General features: G+C 39.3%; 1 protein-coding gene across 5 annotated transcripts in view; it reads right to left on the bottom strand.

Moving 5' to 3' along the window:
* GALNT18 (polypeptide N-acetylgalactosaminyltransferase 18) overlaps window positions 1-19,930 on the bottom strand; it is a 336,920-nt gene that overhangs the window by 66,589 nt on the left and 250,401 nt on the right. For all 5 annotated transcript variants that reach the window (XM_054827877.1, XM_054827880.1, XM_054827881.1 and 2 more), the window contains 3 exons: window positions 9,823-10,006; window positions 8,776-8,973; window positions 6,174-6,288 (listed from right to left, as the gene is read on the bottom strand). In XM_054827877.1, the coding sequence (XP_054683852.1) occupies window positions 6,174-6,288; window positions 8,776-8,973; window positions 9,823-10,006 (497 nt within the window). The remainder of the gene's footprint in view (window positions 1-6,173; window positions 6,289-8,775; window positions 8,974-9,822; window positions 10,007-19,930) is intronic.

Raw genomic sequence — 19,930 nt, 5'->3', positions numbered from 1 at the left:
ATTACAATCTTGTAAATACAGAATTTTAGTCTGTGTCATCTTGGGATTCAGGTTGTTAACAGAGTGAGGTACTTTCCAAAACAAAATTAACCTCAGCAGTAATTCCAGCCACAGTGAGAAGCCGCTACTGGTTACACAGGGTGCTAGGCAAGTACTTACGCCATACTTGCACTGCCAAGGAATTATTTTTATCTTGGTGAAAGTGTGAGCTATGAAAAGCACTGTCTGTTTCTTATAAGAAGTAACATTTGGTCAATCTTTACAAGTTTTTCTTGCAAAGTTCAGTCGAGAAATGATCTCTTCTTAATTCACAAAATGGAGAAAAATAAAATAGACATTTCTATTTAAAGCTTTAATGTAAAGTTAAAGAGAAATCACTATCTTAAAAAGCAGTATTTAAATGTTATCTAAAAGCAGCAACTAAGAATATTCTTAGTGCTGCACTTCTCAGCCCTTCCCCTTCGCACATCATCAATCTAATTCTGTTGAACAGCACCTGTGATCGTACACTAAGGATTTTATCTGTACAGCAAATCATTCCCTAGTGGGAAGGGCTATGGCCTACTTATTAAAATCAAGTTTAAAACATGGCTTTAAGACCACAGGAAGAGATGGCAGCTGAAAGTGCAAGAATGGGGGATGTCTAGATTCATTTTCCTGAAGGGAATTTAGAATCTACACTGCTCAGTGGAGTGCCATGAAAGGGGACCCGGCAGCAAGGTCAGAAAGGAACGCTCTGCACACACAACACATCCCACTGCTCACTCTCCAGGCAAACAGTTCCACAATACAGCGGCTTGGTGAAAAATCTCCTCACTTTCTTTGTTCACTCCCAGTCATTTCTACCTCTTGGCACACCAGCCTCTCCATTTTCCTAACACAACAGTTCGTGAGGCAGCATGGTAAATCACAAACTGATTAACATTAAAATTAATCCTGCAGTTTAAAAAAAATTTCAATGTAAAGGTTTACTTCTGAACTGGAGGTGTTCAGACTGGGTATGGGGCAGCCATTCAGACCACAATGCTAGCAGAGCCAAAGCACTGGTGTGCTGCAAGAGGGAGAACAAGAGGATGGCAAGGAGGAGAAGAAGAAGAAAATGCAAACCAGTGTAGCTGTTTAAGTCTATGTATTGTGAAACTAACCCTAACTTGTATATTCATATAATTCATGGCCTGTATTAGAAACACTGACAGGTGAAACTGCTGGAAACTTCTAGAGAAAAAGTCCAAAATATTTTCAGATAAATATGGAGATCTGGGGGCAAATATAAATATCTGCACTTGCTCATGATTATCAAAAACAACAATCTTGCTAAGGCATATTATAAGAAAGAGATCTCAAGTGAGAAACAATCGAGATACGCAAACACTTTGGATTGGAAATGACTGGACACGTAAGCTAGCAACAGGCTTCTATGCACCATATGAGACTGGGTTAACTAGTCAGCAATGAAGAATCATGATCCCAGAAGCTGGGGTGCAAGGGAGGTTAAACTGGAAAAAGAAAAGAAAGATAGAGCCAAAAGCACCTTCAAAAAAACCCCACCTCAAAACAAACCACAAAAAAATGAATTTGAGAAAAAAATATATCAGGGAGAGGCATGACAGACTTCACATCTGCTTGCTCTGCAAGAGAGGGACCTTATTGTATGGACAATACCACAAAGAACACTGGGACTATTTTCTGGTCAAATAGCTCATTTCTGCATCTCTGTTCATAAAATGCATTCCTGTAGTTCTCCACCAACAGCAAAAGCATCAGCTTCTTGTAACTTCTATAGACAAACCACCAGACTAACAAGCAATGAAGCAGATATATTTATTATAATGTTGTTTTATTGCAAATACAACTAATTTCACTATGGCAATCTACTGTATAAAAGCAGTGTGCCATACTCAGTCTGAACTATAAATGCAATTTTCCTCCAGGGTCAGCTGATGTAAAGTCTTGGTATCTCATTTAGTGGGAGCAAGATCCATTCCTTTTCCCTTAAAGAGATATTACCTTCTAACAAAATTTCCTCTTACCCATTTAACAGGGCCATTATATCCCTGTGAACATGAATTCATCTGCAAGCACAAAGTCTTTGTGACATAAATAATTACTCTAAGTCAAAGCCCAGGCTTACATTCCCTTGACTCTGATGATGGCTTAGTCTGTGACCGGAGGCAAACCACTGAATATTTGTTCAGGCATCCCTAAAAGTGGTACAAACAACTTTGTTGTAACAGATATTTCGAAGCTTTATCAAACATGTAGACTGCTTTAAAAGACAAAAAAATGATTGCTGCAGGCTTGCTCTTGATAGAAAATCTTCTGCTGACTTCAGTAGGGATTGTAATAGGTCTTTAAGAAGCCCTCTGTAAACTAGACTTGAACCATCTAATGCAGGATCTAATTGATTGCAATAGATTTTTAGGGGCTTCCATAAATACAAGTACTGCTTGTGCAAGCACAACCCAGAAGCAGAGCCCAAATAACGGTGAGAAATGCTAGCCTTACACTCACATTTTGTTTCTGCTATGAGGCAGTTACCAACACAGTTCCTATTTGGTCTCTTGGATAAGCAATGTGATTCCAGTTTGCCCTCCAAATGCAATCTGGTCCCTTAAAAGCACACTTAAGTCCATTCAATTGGGAGTGATTGAACACAAACCAAAAAGAAGCATTACTCATCTTAACATGAATTTAAGAATATGATTCTGGGGCACAGTAAATGAATCTTTCAAAAATCCCAGATAAAGTGACTGAGCTGCTCAAAAAGGATGCTGTGATGTCTTGCATCAACCAGCCTGCCTTTATTTTCTTCTGGGGCAAATAAATAGCTTTGCAAGAAAATATTTGCTTGAGGAGAAAATGTAACATTGGTTCTAATATTCAAAATGCATTCACATTTTGAACTCATCTGTCAGCTTCTAGCTCAAGGCAACAGAACTCTATTAATATTTATTTAATAATATAGGTTTAATATTTTACAAATGTTATTACAAAGCCACAGACAAGGGTAAATATCTTAGAAGCTAAAATAATACACCAAACTAGAGACAAATAGAGCTGAGTAGAGAAACTAAGTCATCATAGTCAAGAGAATAATCCTCCAATCAAAGACCTGTTTTCTGTGCCTTGTTATGGTTTACCAACAATGGATGCTTCCGTTACAGTTTCCAATAGTAAGTCATATAACACATATAACTAGATATTTGTGCAGATGATGAGGTGACAAAAATACCTCCTGGGAGAAGATACTGGGCTAAGTCTCCATTTTGTCAGGGTCTAATTCCTGTCCCTGCGCAATAAAAATCGCACCAGTTCAGCTGAAAATAAATCATTCCAAGATTTTAGAAGACACAGCAATGGTTTCTCCTTTATAATGAAAATAAATCCTAAATAGGTAGACTTTTTGCTTCTCAGAAGCATCTCAGCTGGGAGATTAAATCTTATCTCACATCACTGAAGATGAGGCTGCTAACAAAGCAAATGGAGAATAAGGCTTTGACACTGTGCATAGGCAGAGAGAGTGATTTACCCAGTCCTGTCATCATATGAGGCTGCAGCTGGTCCGCATATGAGTTTGGCTCACAGTTGTTTTACATCCTCTGGAACAAAATTAGTAATATAAGGACACCGGACCATGTTGTTCTTAGCGTGTTTAAGATAAACAGGTAGCTCAAATGATCCTAAATCTTAATGCTATTTCTGTAGCTGAAAGTAACCTCTCCTGTTGCTGTGCATGTTTGCTCTTATATCCTTACACATAAAATTTCCCAATGATAGAACTGACTTCCAGTGCCTAAATACTACAAAGTAGTAGTGTGAAATTTGCCTAGAAACTCAAGCCATGAAAAAAAATCAAGGAAATTTCACTAGATATCAACTCCATCATATCAGAGAATGTGATACACGACATGCTACTTCTTGGCTAGCCTGGACACCAGACCAGTTTGGGCACACGGTGTCTGCTTCTCCATCCCTACATGATAATGCATATCACACAGCAGAATACTAGATGAAGCTAGATACTTCTTAAAAAAGGAAAATGGCAAGGAAAGATGAAGCACAGTGAACAATCTGTAGTCATGGATTGGAGAGCACAATTTAAAAATGGAAACGTTATTTATTGCACTGATACTGTAATTATAATGTAGTTTTTGTAGAACAATTACTGTCTTTATTAAGTGATTCATCATGGGTCTCACAGTTGAAAGCAAAACAAATAATCTAGAGATGACTATTCGGTGCTGCAGAGACGAAAATGTAGTTCAAGCAGCAGAGACAGACCATCTGGCCTGAAATCACCTGCTGACTGAAGTTTTCCACATAGCCCTATCTAAAGGAAATGAAAGGCAGCCCCTGGGAGCTGCACCTCTAGGGACAAGCGCTTAGGATGCACCTGAATGACATGGCTGCCCACCATAATGTGAGAGCACCTTTGAAGCAGCCACCTGTATTTTGCCAAGATGCATGGTGTATGGCCCCAGATGTGCACCAGAAGCAGGTGGCTGAGGGCAGGAGCTTGCTTTTCAAGCTTAACATCTACCAAATAATACTGTGCTTCCCAGAAGCTCTAATATTGCACTGTACATTTATATTCATCCTGGTATTACCTGGGATATGCTGAGAATTGTGAGAAGAGTTGGTAATAAACTGCTGAAAAATCTGTCCATTACAGCTCAGTAATTTGTTTTGATATAGCCAAGAACACAGATCCAAGTCAGGATAAAGTTAGACGAGGCAGCATACATTATGCTACCTTGCACACTACAATCTGTTACAGATGAAAGTATTTTATGTAGGTCAGGCGCTGCTTCCCTGGAGACAGACAAAAAGCCATAAGGAAATCAGAGCAGTGTTGGGCCTTATTCCAGTGATCCAGTCTACTCCGCAGTTTCAGTTATGCAGAGATTTGTGCGTCTGTGGTCTTGCCTATCAAAGTACTCTTCCCAATCAACTTCTGCAAGGCTAAGTATAGTGGACAGGACAGCATATATCTCATGATGCAAAACTAGGTAAAACTCCTCGCACTCACAAGGAGACAATAGTTTTGTCAGTTGAAAAAAGAAAAGAAAAATCAAAGTGACACTAATTTTCAACTCATCGCAACACTGAGTTGCAAAATCAGGTTTTGGGAACAGAAGGCGGCTCTCCGGCCCTCACAGTGAGGAGAATGGTGTTATTAAAAGCAGCAGTCTTGCATTTCTCTCTCCCTTTCCTTAAAACTGTGCTGTAATGTAACAGAGGGGACCTGCGCTTCAGTCTTCCTGCAATAACACTTTATCTCTGACAGGTGGGAAAAAAAGAATTTCAGGAACCCAGAAGCAAAAATGAGTATATTTTGTTATATCTCACAGTCTCAGCAGAGAATTCTATATTTTTAAAATGAATTCCTTCTTCTGCTATTGTATAACAGTATGCTTTTATTCTGGCAACTAAAAAGCACAAAATACAAGCTTCCACTAACATCTCATACCAGAGCTCAGAATTTAATTTTAGAACGCACATCATACCATTTTTCATTACCACCTATCTAAGAATTTCTCTTGTATCAAAATGCTGAAAGATTCTCAAACAGAACAGCACTGTATTTTCAGAACGGTATTTAGCTCTGAAGAGATGTAGAAAGAAGTACACAAACCACACATAATTCCACATACAGTAAACACATTAAGAGTGTATGATGGAAGAAGAAAATATGTGCACTTAAACACTTTATTAATATCTTAATTCCTGTCCAGAGAGAAAGCAGCATAAATGCCTATATATTCCAGTTTGCTCCATAGAGGTTTTCCTAATTTAAATAAACCAAGTAATCCAGAAAGGCTTTTCCCATTACATCTGTGAGAAACTATCCTCCTTACCGAATCTAGGATCACAGGTAAGCAGGGAGTTTTAGGTATCATCTCTGAGATTCTAACACTGTTACTTGAATGAAAGAACAATACCAAATTCTGTACTTCTATCCTTGTCCCAGATAAGTTCTTTAAAGAAATATATGAGATTTGCTCTTCCCCTCCCCCTCACCCCCTCAAATACAATGATTTATACTACTACAGAGCTGTGGATCTCCTTTGCATGCCATCATCCGTACATTTTTTACTGTTTTTTCCCCTGCAATAAGCAGCAAGCTGTATTTTAAATGTAAGCCACCAGTGTTGGTTGGTTATGCTCCTTACCCTGATTCCGAGCTCCACATTCTCTCCTCCGTATACTTCCATGCCTTCATCCAGTAAGCCAATCTCTTGGAAATATTCTCTATCTACTATGAAGCATCCAATCAATGCAGGACTTCTGGAAGAATAAAACAGTCGCAAGCAAAATTAGCAGATAGAATACGAACAATTTTATTATTCAGAAATAGATTATGTTTATAATTGCTGGGTCAAATGGTGCGTCAAGACATTCTTATGAAGGCATTTCTCTAACAGATTTATCCAGCTTTGTCTTCTAATGTTCTTGATTCTATGGTGAAATAAGTACCACTGAAGGAAAATAGACTCAAAATGATTCGACATACGTATTCAGGTAGGATTTCAGTGCTAACAATACCAGATCCAGGAGCCCCAACTTTGTTTCTGAGGCATCAGCCATTCTAGTCTCTATCCCCTGTTAAGTCAGGTTTCTTGTCTGTGATAATTAACAAGGATACCCAATGATGCACAGTTTTGTGTGTCTAGCCAGAAGCTAGGTTCATCTACAGATAAGAAAACTTGTGTCTGTAAGCTTATATAAAAGAGGAGATTGTTTCTTGTATAGGAACTTCCAGGTCAGGTTTTGCAATATAGAATCAAGAAATGTCTGCCATTACCAGCATACTGTAACACTAGTCCATTGTCCTGAGCCAAATTCAAACAAATCACATATCTTTACTGAATCAGTAAGCTCTATTTATGTCATGACCTGAATTAGCCAGCTTTTACTGTGCAGAGCCAATCTTAAGAAGGTAAGAGTTCAGGCACGGAGAGTACAATTTTACCTGTATGAGATGCAGTGGAGGAGAATACAGAGTAATTTAGCCTTTTCATTTTTCTCCTGCCTTATCATCCACAATGGCAAGAAATAAAAATGTCTTTTCTGATTATTATGCTGGTATCAGGAACTCTGGTAACAACAGGATATTAATTAGCAGTACAGGGGAAATCACTGCATTTACAGGGAACATTCAAGCTGCAGTAAGTGTAGACATCTGCTTTCAAACAGATTATAGGATGTCTTAATCACAAATGGTACAATTCTACAGAAATCTATACATTTATGCCTTTAACTTGAAGTGCCATAGTACCCACTTTATAACAATGAAAGACTGTTTCTGTTGTATTTATTAAAGAAGAAAATAGCAGTTAACGTCACTTCAAAAATTATGCTTCTTTTATGACAAAGTACTCCTGCTTTTGGTGTTGTTTTTAAAGTATTTCAGAGTACCTGCTTCCCTTTGTTGTAATTCTAGAAGCATATTGGAGTCATGATAGAAGCCATCAATCAATACACATGGTGGGGTTTTTTCTCTCGTTCATTTTAATTATCCAGCGCACACATACAGTGCATTGCACTGAATAAAAGGTGCCAGGGAAAGGGCTAGGGAACAAACCTAAACATCCAATATTCATAAAGGACATTCACTCCACAATCCTCACATAGGACAGTTTTGGGGTAAAATGGAAAAGTAGATTTTCTCTTTATTCTGAGTTTAAATACTTTTGATTTAAAAAGTCACCATAATTAGTATAGAAGGTTTGACTCTCCAGGATTTAGTAGAATATTTGGAGGCATTTTCATAATGTTAACAGAGTTCATTAACATTGAAAACCATTTCTAATGATGTGGAAATTAGCACCCCTTTTTACTCATGTCTGCGGCAAACCTGTGAATTTTTATCTCCTACTTTCCAATTCTGAGTCCTGTTCTAAGGAGCAGCAGGTGGGTCAGTGCAGTTCAGAGTGTCTAACCTGACAACTCCTAAAAAAAAGCTGTCTGCCTGAAAAGACAGAACTACTGGATGAAAGATACCCCTTACACTGATGGCATGGAAACGGATTGGTAGCGACAACCCCTTCACGCTGCCTCTGCTATTTAAGGTTCTGCTTTGCAGCTGGTGAAAACAGTCTTCACTCTTTCTTTCTGCAGAGAGCGAGAGTATAGGTACCAGTGACCTCCTTGGTATGAATGCATAGCCAGAAGAAAGGCCTGGAATCTCAGCAGAGCTGCTGAAGGGATTCAGAGGCACTTACTCCTCTCCCAGAGGATGACACGATAAGAACGTACAGAGCTAGATTGTACCAAAGCAAGGATCTAATACAGTCTTTGCTCACACACTCTCAGTGGACCAGCATTAACTCCTAGGACATAACAGAGCTGTAAAGCTATGTGACAGTATTATAAGGAATACAACTGTCAGATCAGTTCTGTTTATACAATGCATTTGTAAAGAAAGTTCTGTTTCTTGCCCATTACCACTAAACTAGCTGACGAGACTTGGATAAAGCAGTGTGGCTGAGCATTCAAGTCCACCATTTCACTTAGGCTATGTGTTTTGCCCCGTGCTAATAACAAGGAAACCTATTTATAAAGATCTACCAAAAACAACAGTTTTCTTGATGACTGTGTAGGGGTCAAGGACAAAAGCTGAAGAGGACAGCTCAAGGACAGTTAAACAATTTAACATCTAATTTAACACAACAGTCAGTAAAACCTATTGCATAGCTGAGACCACTCACCATCTGTCGTATTTAGATGAGCATTACCAGTGACACGCTAATCTAGGTCACAGTTGCACGTTACCTTATTGGAGCAGTTGTGTTCTCCAGTTTCCACCATGACTTAGGAGGGTTCAGATATCGGCACCACAGTTCCCAGTCAAACCCCTGCGCTGAGAGGGGATACTCCTCTATTTCAAAATTATCATACTTAATGTTATCAAATGATGGAGAAATTACTCTTTTTCTGTTTTCTTTTATCCTAGTGAGCACTGGTTCAGCCCTAAAAAAAGAAGAAAAACACCCAAAACATTAGGATTATGTCGGTAGAAGCATAGCACTGATGGAAATAGCGGCTTATGCTGTATATTTCATAAAGGGCAAAGTCCATAGCTGTTACCCATTCAGAGCTCCCTTTCTTTGAGATAGAGTTTTGACAGAGCAGGATCTGCCCCAGAATAACACTGCAATATTTTATCTAGAATGCCCTATCATTAACTTTGACATTAGCTGGTGAATAGAAGAAATGAGCATCTGCATATCATAGAGCATTTATACCCTTGCTACCAAATAACATCAACTGCAGGCTCTCAATATTATTAAGGACATCAAGATCAGAGTTAATAATAGATCTATCCTAGAGCAAGAAGCTCCTGCCTTTTTACCATCTTTTTTACCCAAGAAACAACAGATATTACATCCAGACTGAACAAGTTAAAATACATGGTTTTAGTTATGTGCTATTTTTGCACAGAGTGGCAACCTCAGTGCCAAAATGACACTTCTTTGTTTGCACTGTAGAACATAAAAGAAACATAATATTTTTAATGAAAAGAAGATAAATTTGCCCCTATGGGCAAAGGGCTACGTTATCAGAGGAGATTTCTAAAGTGCAGGTTTCCAATATAGTTTAAATACAATGTAATCAGACCAGCAGATATCTCACACTATAAAAATGGATCTAGATTATGTTACACAGCATAAATACCTTTTTCATGCTTGTGTCTGAATCTTCATTAAAAAGAACAGAATGCTAATTCACCTTCTATATCCAAGAGAAATACCATTCAGTAATTTATAAACAGTGCTTGGAAAAGGTCCCTTCGTCAGAGAAATTCAAGGAGACACATACCATCCCACATTGAACTCCACATGGGCATCAAAGAGAGCGACTACTGGTGCTGTGGCTACTCTCCATCCACTAACTCGAGATCGAATCAGGCCCTCTTGTTTGCTGTGTCTAACAACCTTGATGAAACCAGGCTTACGGGCATTCACTTCATCAACATACTTCTTTAGCTTCTCCTTGAGTTCTTCTGTGGAAAGGAAAGAATTAGATGTTAGCAAGAAGTATCAGCTCAACGAGATGTAAAAACCTGTTCTTTCAGCAAAATAGGAGTCTTCACACATGCAAATACTCTCCTTTGATTTAACTACTAAGAATTCTCAAATAGTCAAGTCTAAAAGGAAGCAAACAAAGTGCAGAAGGACCATAAATTATATAGTAATAAAAAAATTCCAGGTGTAACTATTTAGCCTACATGACCGACATCAGAATCCTGCCATTGTTTAACATTAACATGCCACAAAAGAAAGCACTCAATCATAACATACCTAGCTACATAAGTGCATATTATGTTACTGTAGCAACAAACAAGATAACTATCTTATTATTTCCAGAAAAATATGCCTAAGTGTTTTCCATGAACTAACTTTACCAATATTTCAAGAAAAAAGAATAAAATGAATTATCCTTTTTCCATTTTTCTTTCTAAACTTTGACAACTCTCTTCTATCTGTGCTAAAAAGTTCCATGACTTCTGCTCTTTTCTCAGCAGAACAAAGTACCAGAGAAGAATCATTCCTAATTAAAATGTTAACTTTTTAATCGTTATCATATCTCTAGTTTAAAGACCCCTGCATGAGAAAAATCCAGTATGTAGAGCTGAAATAGTGAACACACTATTATTACTGAAAACACTGTTCACTACTATTCCTTATTAGCATTGCTATGTTCTATTTATGTTGTGATACCACTCAGAATTCCCTTGGTGTTAAGTTTCCTTTCTTCCAAGTCTCTCCACAAATCCAGAAGTGTCTTTGTTGTGATGCAGAATAATGCCTCTGTGGTTACAATGCTAAACTGGATATCATCAAATCTGCATTAAAAGCTCAATGTTACGTAGTCCTTTCTGTGAAATCTTGAGCAAGCCACTTCTCCATAATCAATTCCCCATCTGCAAAATGGGATCACCAGACTTACTACTTATTTTCAGTTTATTTAGACTTTAAACTCTAGAGAACAGCAGTTTTATTTTTCTCTGCACTTGCCCAGTACCTAGCACTCTGGGGCACTGAGCTGAGGTGGCATCAGACAAGGGATGGCACCAGAGCCCAGCAGAAGACGGAATAGAACCCCATAGTCACCAGTGTGGCAGGGAGTACAACTTCTGCTATGTTGGCTGGCCCAAATTGCTTCCCAATAAAATCCAACAGAGTTTTTCTTTTAAAAATAGCCAATGAGACTTTCTCTTCTGCTGTTTCGCTGGCATTAGCGGTGCAATCTGCTCCTAGCTATGCACCAGGGGGACGTTTCTGCATTGAGTCCGGGTAGCTTCTCAACATGGTAAGCCAACCACTCTGGGAACTGGTCACCTCAAACAGATCTGGACAACATGCACGCTAGAATGGTTAATGCAACAGAAAAATAAAAGCACGCATGCTTTATTAGCCACGTTAAATGTTCATCCTTGGAAAGGAGGTGGATGTGTCCTCTCTTAGGCTGACAAAGAGGAACAGAGCTGTTTCATGAGGTGTCCTCTAGCCTTAAGACTTAGAACCCATACAACCTTAGCGGACCTACTTCTCTGCAGATACGGAGGAAAGGGCAAGATTGTTTAGTACAAAAACTCCCTAAATTCACACCTCTTTGTAAAGACTCTCAGCCATCAAGCGTGATGTTCTTGCAGCTGGTTCCACTGACATTGCAGGACGGTGCCTGCCACATACCTTTGCATAAATGAACTCTCTGCATGGAAGTGAGAGAACACCAAAGAAAAGTGCTGATACTTACAGTTTTTCACAAAGAACAAGAATTAAATAGAAATAATCTGATGACCATGTCCATCACAGTACTTAAATTGCAGCTATTTTTCAGGAATGGACTCAATATATTTCTAGAATTTTCCACATTATATTGCCAATATCTATTTAAATTATCTATGACTGCATTGCCTTGAATAAACAATATGAGGCATTAACACATGTCACATACAGCACTATTCTACTTTGTATTATACTTGCTGCACAGTGATCAATACACTTTTTCCCTTTATAACATCAAAAAATCATATTCAGGTTTTCTATCATGCTTGTGCAAAGCCACATCTTCTTATTGTTCATCCCCTAACACACAGACATTTGTAGCAAGCACAAAACTATCAAACCAACCACCAGCTAACAGCACTTGAAATACAAAAGATGACATTTATGTTACTGAAATTGTGCCCACCTAAAAATAGTGCAAAACAGTTCTCTATTCCCAAAATGTAGCATTGTGGAGGGTGAATATCAAAACATGAAGATCAAAGCTTTGTTCTCAGTGTAAGCGGCTGTTCATAGCTTTGCAATACCAGGAAGCTTTATTTGCCACAAGAATGCAGCTTCCCCGCCGAGTATGAAATATATAAAAAGAAAGCAGGCTCTAATCAAGGACTTGAAAATCGGTACCCTTGATAGAGTCATTGTTCTCTCAATCACCTTCATTTTTAGCAAGTGGGCTATTCTTACTCCTGTCATATACTTTTCCTAATGTGGACTGAGTTTACAAGCTTGAGTAAACACAAAATCTTTTTCATACTAGGTGTAGTACGGAAATAGGTGGAATTGGAACAGAACCTAAATCTTGGCTTGCCACCAGCATGACTTCAGCTGCACTTTATAGCTGTGACATTTACTAGGCAGTACATACTTCTAATTTACTGATTACACTGCAGCTTTTTGCGAATGAAGTGGCCTGAAAGAATTTCAGGGGAATCTTGCAGACTTACCCATGGTCAGTCAGTATGAGGAATCCTTCCCTGGACTTCAGTATCAGCCTCAGGAGGCAAAGTGCTGCATTTTACCTAGTCTTCTACACTGGCCCACAAGCGGTGACTTACTCTGTAGCATGTTCTCAGGAGACAAAGCAATATTTTCCAGTCAGGTTATTTAAAACAGATTAGCCTTCCTTTGCAAAGGCAGAGTGCTGAGCAGAGCATTATGTGCACTCTTTGCCTTACAAAACCTATTGGGTAGACTCTCCCAGAAGAAAACAGAAGTCTACTAAAAAAAATGTACCATTTCCACTCAGCCGCGGGACACAGCAGACATGTAAATGAAGCTAAAAACATCACTATCTTGGGAAGAACATTAAAGATGCCCTAGCAGGACACTTAAGTCAGGGTTTTTTCCATGCAACTCATGTTTTCCTGAGTTTTACATAAGAAATCAGAGTTCAATTGTCTTTGACAGTTTTAGAGCACCCTGCCCAACTGGACTGAATGATGGGATTCTCCCCCTAGAACTGATCATACATTTTGTGATAGCACTGATCGTCTTCAGCAATATATTTTTAACCCATGCTCTGTTTTTTTCCACTTCAGATATGTTGCATGAATAATAAACAGTCTTTTTCATTAATTATTGTGCTTCACTGCTTTATGCCACCATAGGGAGAAGAAAGGGAAGGAGCAAATGTGTCATCTTCAATACACTGTTGATTCGGTTTCTATTTATGGAAACAGGCTTATAAAGATAGATGCATTTGCCTTTCAGCACAGAATGTCTCAAATAAGGACCCAATTTGACTAAGCTGAACGAGTATCTGCAATTGGAGAGAAAGAGCAGCCGTATATGGAATGGGAAAATGGTGCCGATGTGGCACTTGGAAATGTTGCACTCTACCACCTGTCTCTATATGGTACGGATGTCTGGAAAGTACAGCACAACTCTCCTCATAAATGTAGAAAACATAATCAATGTGCCACAATTAAGTTCTAATACTTCTAAGAGGTTGGTTGTTCTTTTTTAACAAATCCACAAAGATTTTGTTTGTCAAGTTTCTCTATTCAGCATGACAAAGCAGTGCTGAAGAATTAATTCATGCAACTTTGCCTTCTTAGGAAGGGGCAGAAGCAGGGCAGGATGGAGGCAGGGAGCATAATGAGTCAGAACACATCAACCATCCCACAGCTACAGAGATCATATGTGAAGGCATCATTTAGTTCATGAAAATGCCTTCGCAAGGCCATCTTCCTTTCAGGATATCATCTGAGAGAACGGTGGGCTTGAGAAAGGCCCCAGCAATGCAACTGCTCTCCTTGCAATACTGCAGCTTGCTTAGCTTGTGCGGGTGGCCAGTCCTAGCTCAGAGGGGCTGTGTGGACCACAGTCCTGCCTCCTCTTGGAACACTGGGGGTTCTGGCAGGCCATAGAATATGGAAAAGATTTCTTATCTATGCCTCAGGGAGTTTCTCAGAAGCAAAACCATCTACAGATAGTGTTCTTCATCCAGTCGCATGCAAGTTGACTACATTTTATATGCATCTTCCCTCCCTAAATTGGAAAGTTACCAGGCTAGATGCTCAATGATGTAAGGTGCCTTAGACCCATGGGACTCCAGTGTCCTACAGCAGCTGTGGATCTGCCCCCAGACTATAAATTTTAAAGTTATTGATACAAACAGTGTTGTCGGAAATAATAAATTACTGCCTCACATTCATAGAGAAGGAGCTTAAAGAACAGTCAATTCCCATTCTGAGTGCTTGAAAGAGTCCTCATGTCTCTCAGAAGACTTACATTTGTAAAGTCCCATGCTTTGCTGAGACAGATGCATTTTACTGACTTTTTAAAACTCTTCTTCTTAGCTGTAAGTTTGCCAACAGAGCTAAAATAATAAATAAATAAATAAGTAAAAGCTCTCTCATAACTCTATGCATTTTCTAAAGTCTAAAAGTCCCTGTTGACTTCGGTGCAGCAGAATGCATGCTGGATGTTACCACCATCTCTGCAAGCCTTGTGCTTTTACCTTTATGGAAAAATTTATTTCCATGTCAAAGGCCCAGGAATTACCATGTCCCTCTTTAACCTTAGCACTTGGCACAAACATGGCTTCTTTTACTGTGAAGGGAAAGAATTAATTCCTCAATACAGAATGGGGTTTAAAGTAACAATTGTCGTCCCTGTGCCAGAAATTGTGGATTGGCACATTATATGAAAGGGGCAAAATCCTGCCAATTCATTACTTTTATGCTCTGGCTTTGTGTGTTCATTGAGCTGCCTAGAAGGCACACTCTGGTTCCCAGGTAAAGAACCCTGTTGGATATTTTCTTGGATCATAAAGGACACTTTTAAAGGCAAATCATTACAGCAGTTGCAGGGATACAGCAGAGCTACTGCCTGTCTTGGAGCCAAGAGATCACTGGTCAGTTTGCTCCTGGCAAGGATCCCAGGGCGTTCCTGAACGCCCTGTGCAGTAGGTCAGAATGGGATCCACTGCCTTGCACCAAGGCAAAACAGCCAACTGGCAGGGCACAAGAAGTCAGTACACCATGAGAGCTGCCATACTAGGAGCATCTCATCAGGTACATCTTGCATTCTGTAGGAAAAGCAAGTAAATTGGCAAAAAGACAGAATTCGCACATACCGATTAATTTTAAACCAAGATTTTCCATCTTCTTTATCTGACTATTTGTGGCCCAAAGTCTTAGGCACAGGAAGAGCTAGATGCTTTTCCACTCTTCCAATAACAGTTTCATAGCCTTTAGAAAAAGAGAATGCATTAACATAGCTAACCTTCTAGCAAATAAAGAAAGCCTGTTATACCAGGTTTACTGCAAAAAAACCCAGCCCGCTCTTCCTTCTCAGCCACTCTGTAGGTATAGAACCTGAATTCACGTAATAACTTGAATATGGCAGCAGCTAGGCATGTAAGAAAAACTGCCGCACTTTATCTAATAGGCTTATATATTGGATTATGTCACTTATTTTGTATGCAGCTCAGTCCTTCATAATTTTTATTTTCCTTTCCTCTGGTCCCTTATCTTTCATGCTCAAGTGATCACCTCTCATCTCTGTAGCAGAAGCAGATAACTCCAAATGGAAAACATTTATAACCAGATAGAGGCATGTCATTTGTAATGCACATGTGTATATAGAATGTTTGCAACAGAGGGCAACAATGCACAAACAGATAACGAGGGCCTGCTGTGCACACGTATTTAATAACCTCATGTTATCTGGTAATAGATAAACTACCCAAGGGAAATTACCAACACGATGCAAGGAATTGATTTGGACAGACCTCAAAGACAAAAAAGCAGTATAGTCCTTTTCCTCCATTACTATACCTAACTTGTATTTTTGACAGAGATGCATACTATAATCTCGGAAGTTCACGCTATCCACATGTAAAGCCAGATAGCGTAATGAACTTTCACAGTCACCACCTTTGCATTCAGCAATCCAAAGTCTCAGCTGCTGTCAAACCTCCCCAGGTCTATTAAGATAAATGAAGCCTACAACAATTCATTCCAGCTCACACCTCAGACTACAAGCCAAGGATTTCTTCACTCTAGCACACGAACAGCACCCTTCTCCCACAATAAAGGCAGAAAAAAAATACACATTTCCCCTCTCAGCCCCTACACACAAACACGTACTCCTTCAATTGCCCAGGAGAATCTAGTACAGAGGAGTACACGTTGCTTTCAAAGGGTTTGATGGGGGCTGCTTTGATCCATTCTCAGTCCTCTCCCAAACATCATGTCTATGTATGGAAACAGCTTAGGTGGACACTTCGCTCAATCCTCTTGCTGGTTGTAAGGTCCTGGGAATCTGACAGCACAGGAACCACATACCAGCAAATAATTCGACTTCAAAACAGTAATCAGTAAACTAGCACACCTCCCAACACAAAACAGGCTTTGCAGTAGAGACCTGTGCCAGCAGCTATTGAGTGATCTGACACACATATGCTATTTGGGTTCATTTTCATTTTTTTTCTAAATGATGCATAGTTCCAATCCCAGCCATGAAAGTGGGATACCACCCTCCAGATCATTAAGTCCTACCTAGAAATATTGCTGCATCTTAATAAATCCCAACAGTATGGGAAGAACAATGAAAATAATCTTTTGGAAACTGTGGCAGCTGAACACCTTGTTATGGAGGAGGGGGATACTGGAGAAAGAAATATTACATCTGTTATTTTTTGTTAGTGTTATTCTCTTGTAGTAATGTCTTTATAATAAGGGTTGTAAATCCCTTTTATTTCCCTTTTATTATTTATTGAGTACTGTTCAAAGACAGTACTCAATTTCTGTCCTAGGGTGCATCCTGTCATAAGTATCACCGAGCCCAAATTCCAGCAACAGAGTGTCTGGCAACACTTTGCAAGACAGAGAGATAAACTGAGATGCCAGATGAATCTGCAAGGTCACACCAGAAGTTGCAGCAGGGAAGGAATAGAACCCGGGTCTCCCAAGTCCCAGGGCAGCACATTAACACCGCATGATTCCCCTGAGGCTGTGATTCTGCAGTTCGAGCCATGGCCCATATGGAGCTCAGAGAACTCTGTGCAGATGCAAGAGCTCATCCACGTCACTGGGTCAGGATTAAGAGGCAGCTGATATCCGGAGCTCTTGTCAACGTCAACAGAAATGCATTGCAAAAAAGGAATTAAACATGGCCCTTCCATTCCCTTAACAATAGGGGAGACTCACATGCTTACCCCTGAGTACAGAATAGAGCTTACTAAAGATAAGTGTTAACATCAAGAGAGGAAAAGAAAATCAATCTGCTTTCAGGTGAATATTCCTTCAGGCTCTTTAATGAATATAAGTGTATACGGCAAGGCAGGACTAATAAAAAAAGGACAAAGTGTCTTTTTTTAGATTACAAAATTTCCAAATTAGAAAGTTCACAACTGACGATAAAAGTGAGTTGGGCGTGTTGTGCTTACACCAGTGAACATGCAAACACTAGCTAAAAGTAGAATGGGGACTTTCCAAGCACTGTCAATAGTTACCAACTGCCATACAAACAGCAAAGCAAGGGTACAGAGGCTGCTACATAGCTCTTCATGGCAATACCTGGAACCCTTTCAACAGAAAGGTGTTTAAACCTTCAAAATATCTTTAAACATAGACCTGTAATTACATAATCTTAATTGTTCCACTCAACTTTCTGATGGCTGGGTGCTTGAATCACGATTCCGCTTTGGTTTACTGTGTATGGCTGCTACCCATTTAGGGACTGTTACTGGATATATTATGGCTACAATGACAGGATCATTAACAATGGCTAAACCTGGTAAGGAACAAGCACTATCACTGAAATCAGATATTCATATCACCTCTGATGCAAGAACAATTTCTGATGTTTATTTGGATACAATAGTTTTAGAAACTGGCCGTAAAGTGAGAAGTAGACAAGCACCAAGGTCATGCCTTAGATCTGACACAGTGAATATAATACATTGCTGAAAAACCACTGCCAAAATTGTGAGTTCGTAATTCTGTTTCCTGGTGTTCCTGGATTCATTTGTAAAATGACCTTTAAATGTTAAAAAGAAATGCCTGAGAAATGCACTGTAGTCCCAGCTGGATAGCAGCTGTTTCCAGTAATCCAAGTGGCTTGCTTTTTTTTTTTTTTTCAATATATAGTATTTTATTCTAATCTATTTCTTGGACATGTATGGAACAGAAAAATCACTATTCAGAAAAAGAAACTAAATGCTTGAACAGAGCCAGAGCCGACTGTATAAATCTAGAAAAATAGAATCTGAAGAGCACATTAGAAATACTCTGTATTTCTATAACCATAAGACGCAGCAAGTCGCTTGCTGTACTGTAAACTTGATAAATAATCATGAGTGCAAGAAACAGCGTGGCAGCTCATGTTATGATAATAGATTCATAAGAAAAAGGAAACTGCCAATTAAAACACAATAGTCCAAGAGTAACTACTTTTTTTCTGGAGTGAATTCAAAGGAACTCAGTCACATACGTTGCAAATATGCAGTTAGAAATGTATGAACAGACCTGCTTATAGTCCTCTCTGGATCAAACCTTTCTCTAAGAGCAAGGAAGTTGAGAACAGCAGTATAAAAGGAAGAGGAAACAGAAAGTAATCACAGAATATTTCTGATTGGAAGGGACCCCTGCAATCCAACCCTCAACTCAAAGCAGGTCTAATTAAACAATATGAAGTAGCATTCACTATTAGAGAGTTATTTAAAAGAATGCCAGAGACCATTAAAAGATAGGTTTTGGTTTTAATAAATAGGACTTAGCCTCGCATGCCACATTGTTTTTTATTAAAATCTTATTATCGGAAATTATAATCCAACTTTATACTCATTGCACAGAATTACTTCTTGGGGAGCTGTCCTGGTTTCAGCTGTGATAGAGTTCATTTTCCTCCTAGCAGCCGGTTAGTGCTGTGTTTTGGATTTAGGATGAGAATAATGTCGATAACACACTGATGGCTTTAGTTGTTGCCAAGCAGTCAGGGACTTTTCAGCTTCTCATACTGCCCTGCCAATGAGAAGGTGGGGGGTGCCCAAGAAGCTGGGAGGGGACACAGCCAGGACAGCTGACCCAAACTGGCCAAAGGGATATTCCATACCATATGATGCCATGCTCAGCATATAACTGGGGGGGTTGGCCTAGAGGCGGGGCAGCTCAGGAACCAGCTGAGCATTGGCTTCAGGTGGTGAGAAATTGTGCTGTTCATCACTTGCTTTGTATATTCTATCACTATTATTATTATTATTATTATCCTTTTCTGTCCTATTAAACTGTCTTTATCTCAACCCACAAGTTTTACTTTTTTCTTTTTTCCTTTTTGATTCTCTTCCGCATCCCACAGGGAAGGGGGAAGTGAGTGAATGGCTGTGTGGTTGTTTTAGCTACCAGCTAGGTTAAACTACAACAGGAGCAACACCGTAGCTAGCATGCACCAAACCTGAGGATACTGTGAGAGCATCCTTGAGGGTCAGGACACCAATAACACTATTTTGCCTTTTGAGATCTCAATCTACAAATCAAACTGCAGTTAAGGAAAAAAAAAACAACACCCAAAACACAACCCAAACAAAAACAAACAACAAAAAAAAGGTACCAAAAAATCACCTTCTGTGGTGCATTTTTTTTAACCTGGTCCAAATGTAGAATTACCAGCTCTTCTTTTGAATGAAT

The sequence above is a fragment of the Grus americana genome, chromosome 5 (genome assembly GCF_028858705.1).
Source record: "Grus americana isolate bGruAme1 chromosome 5, bGruAme1.mat, whole genome shotgun sequence".
In the NCBI taxonomy this organism is placed as follows: domain Eukaryota; kingdom Metazoa; phylum Chordata; class Aves; order Gruiformes; family Gruidae; genus Grus; species Grus americana.
The sequence above is the reverse complement of the archived record's forward strand: the minus strand, read 5'-3'. Positions and strand labels throughout refer to the sequence as shown.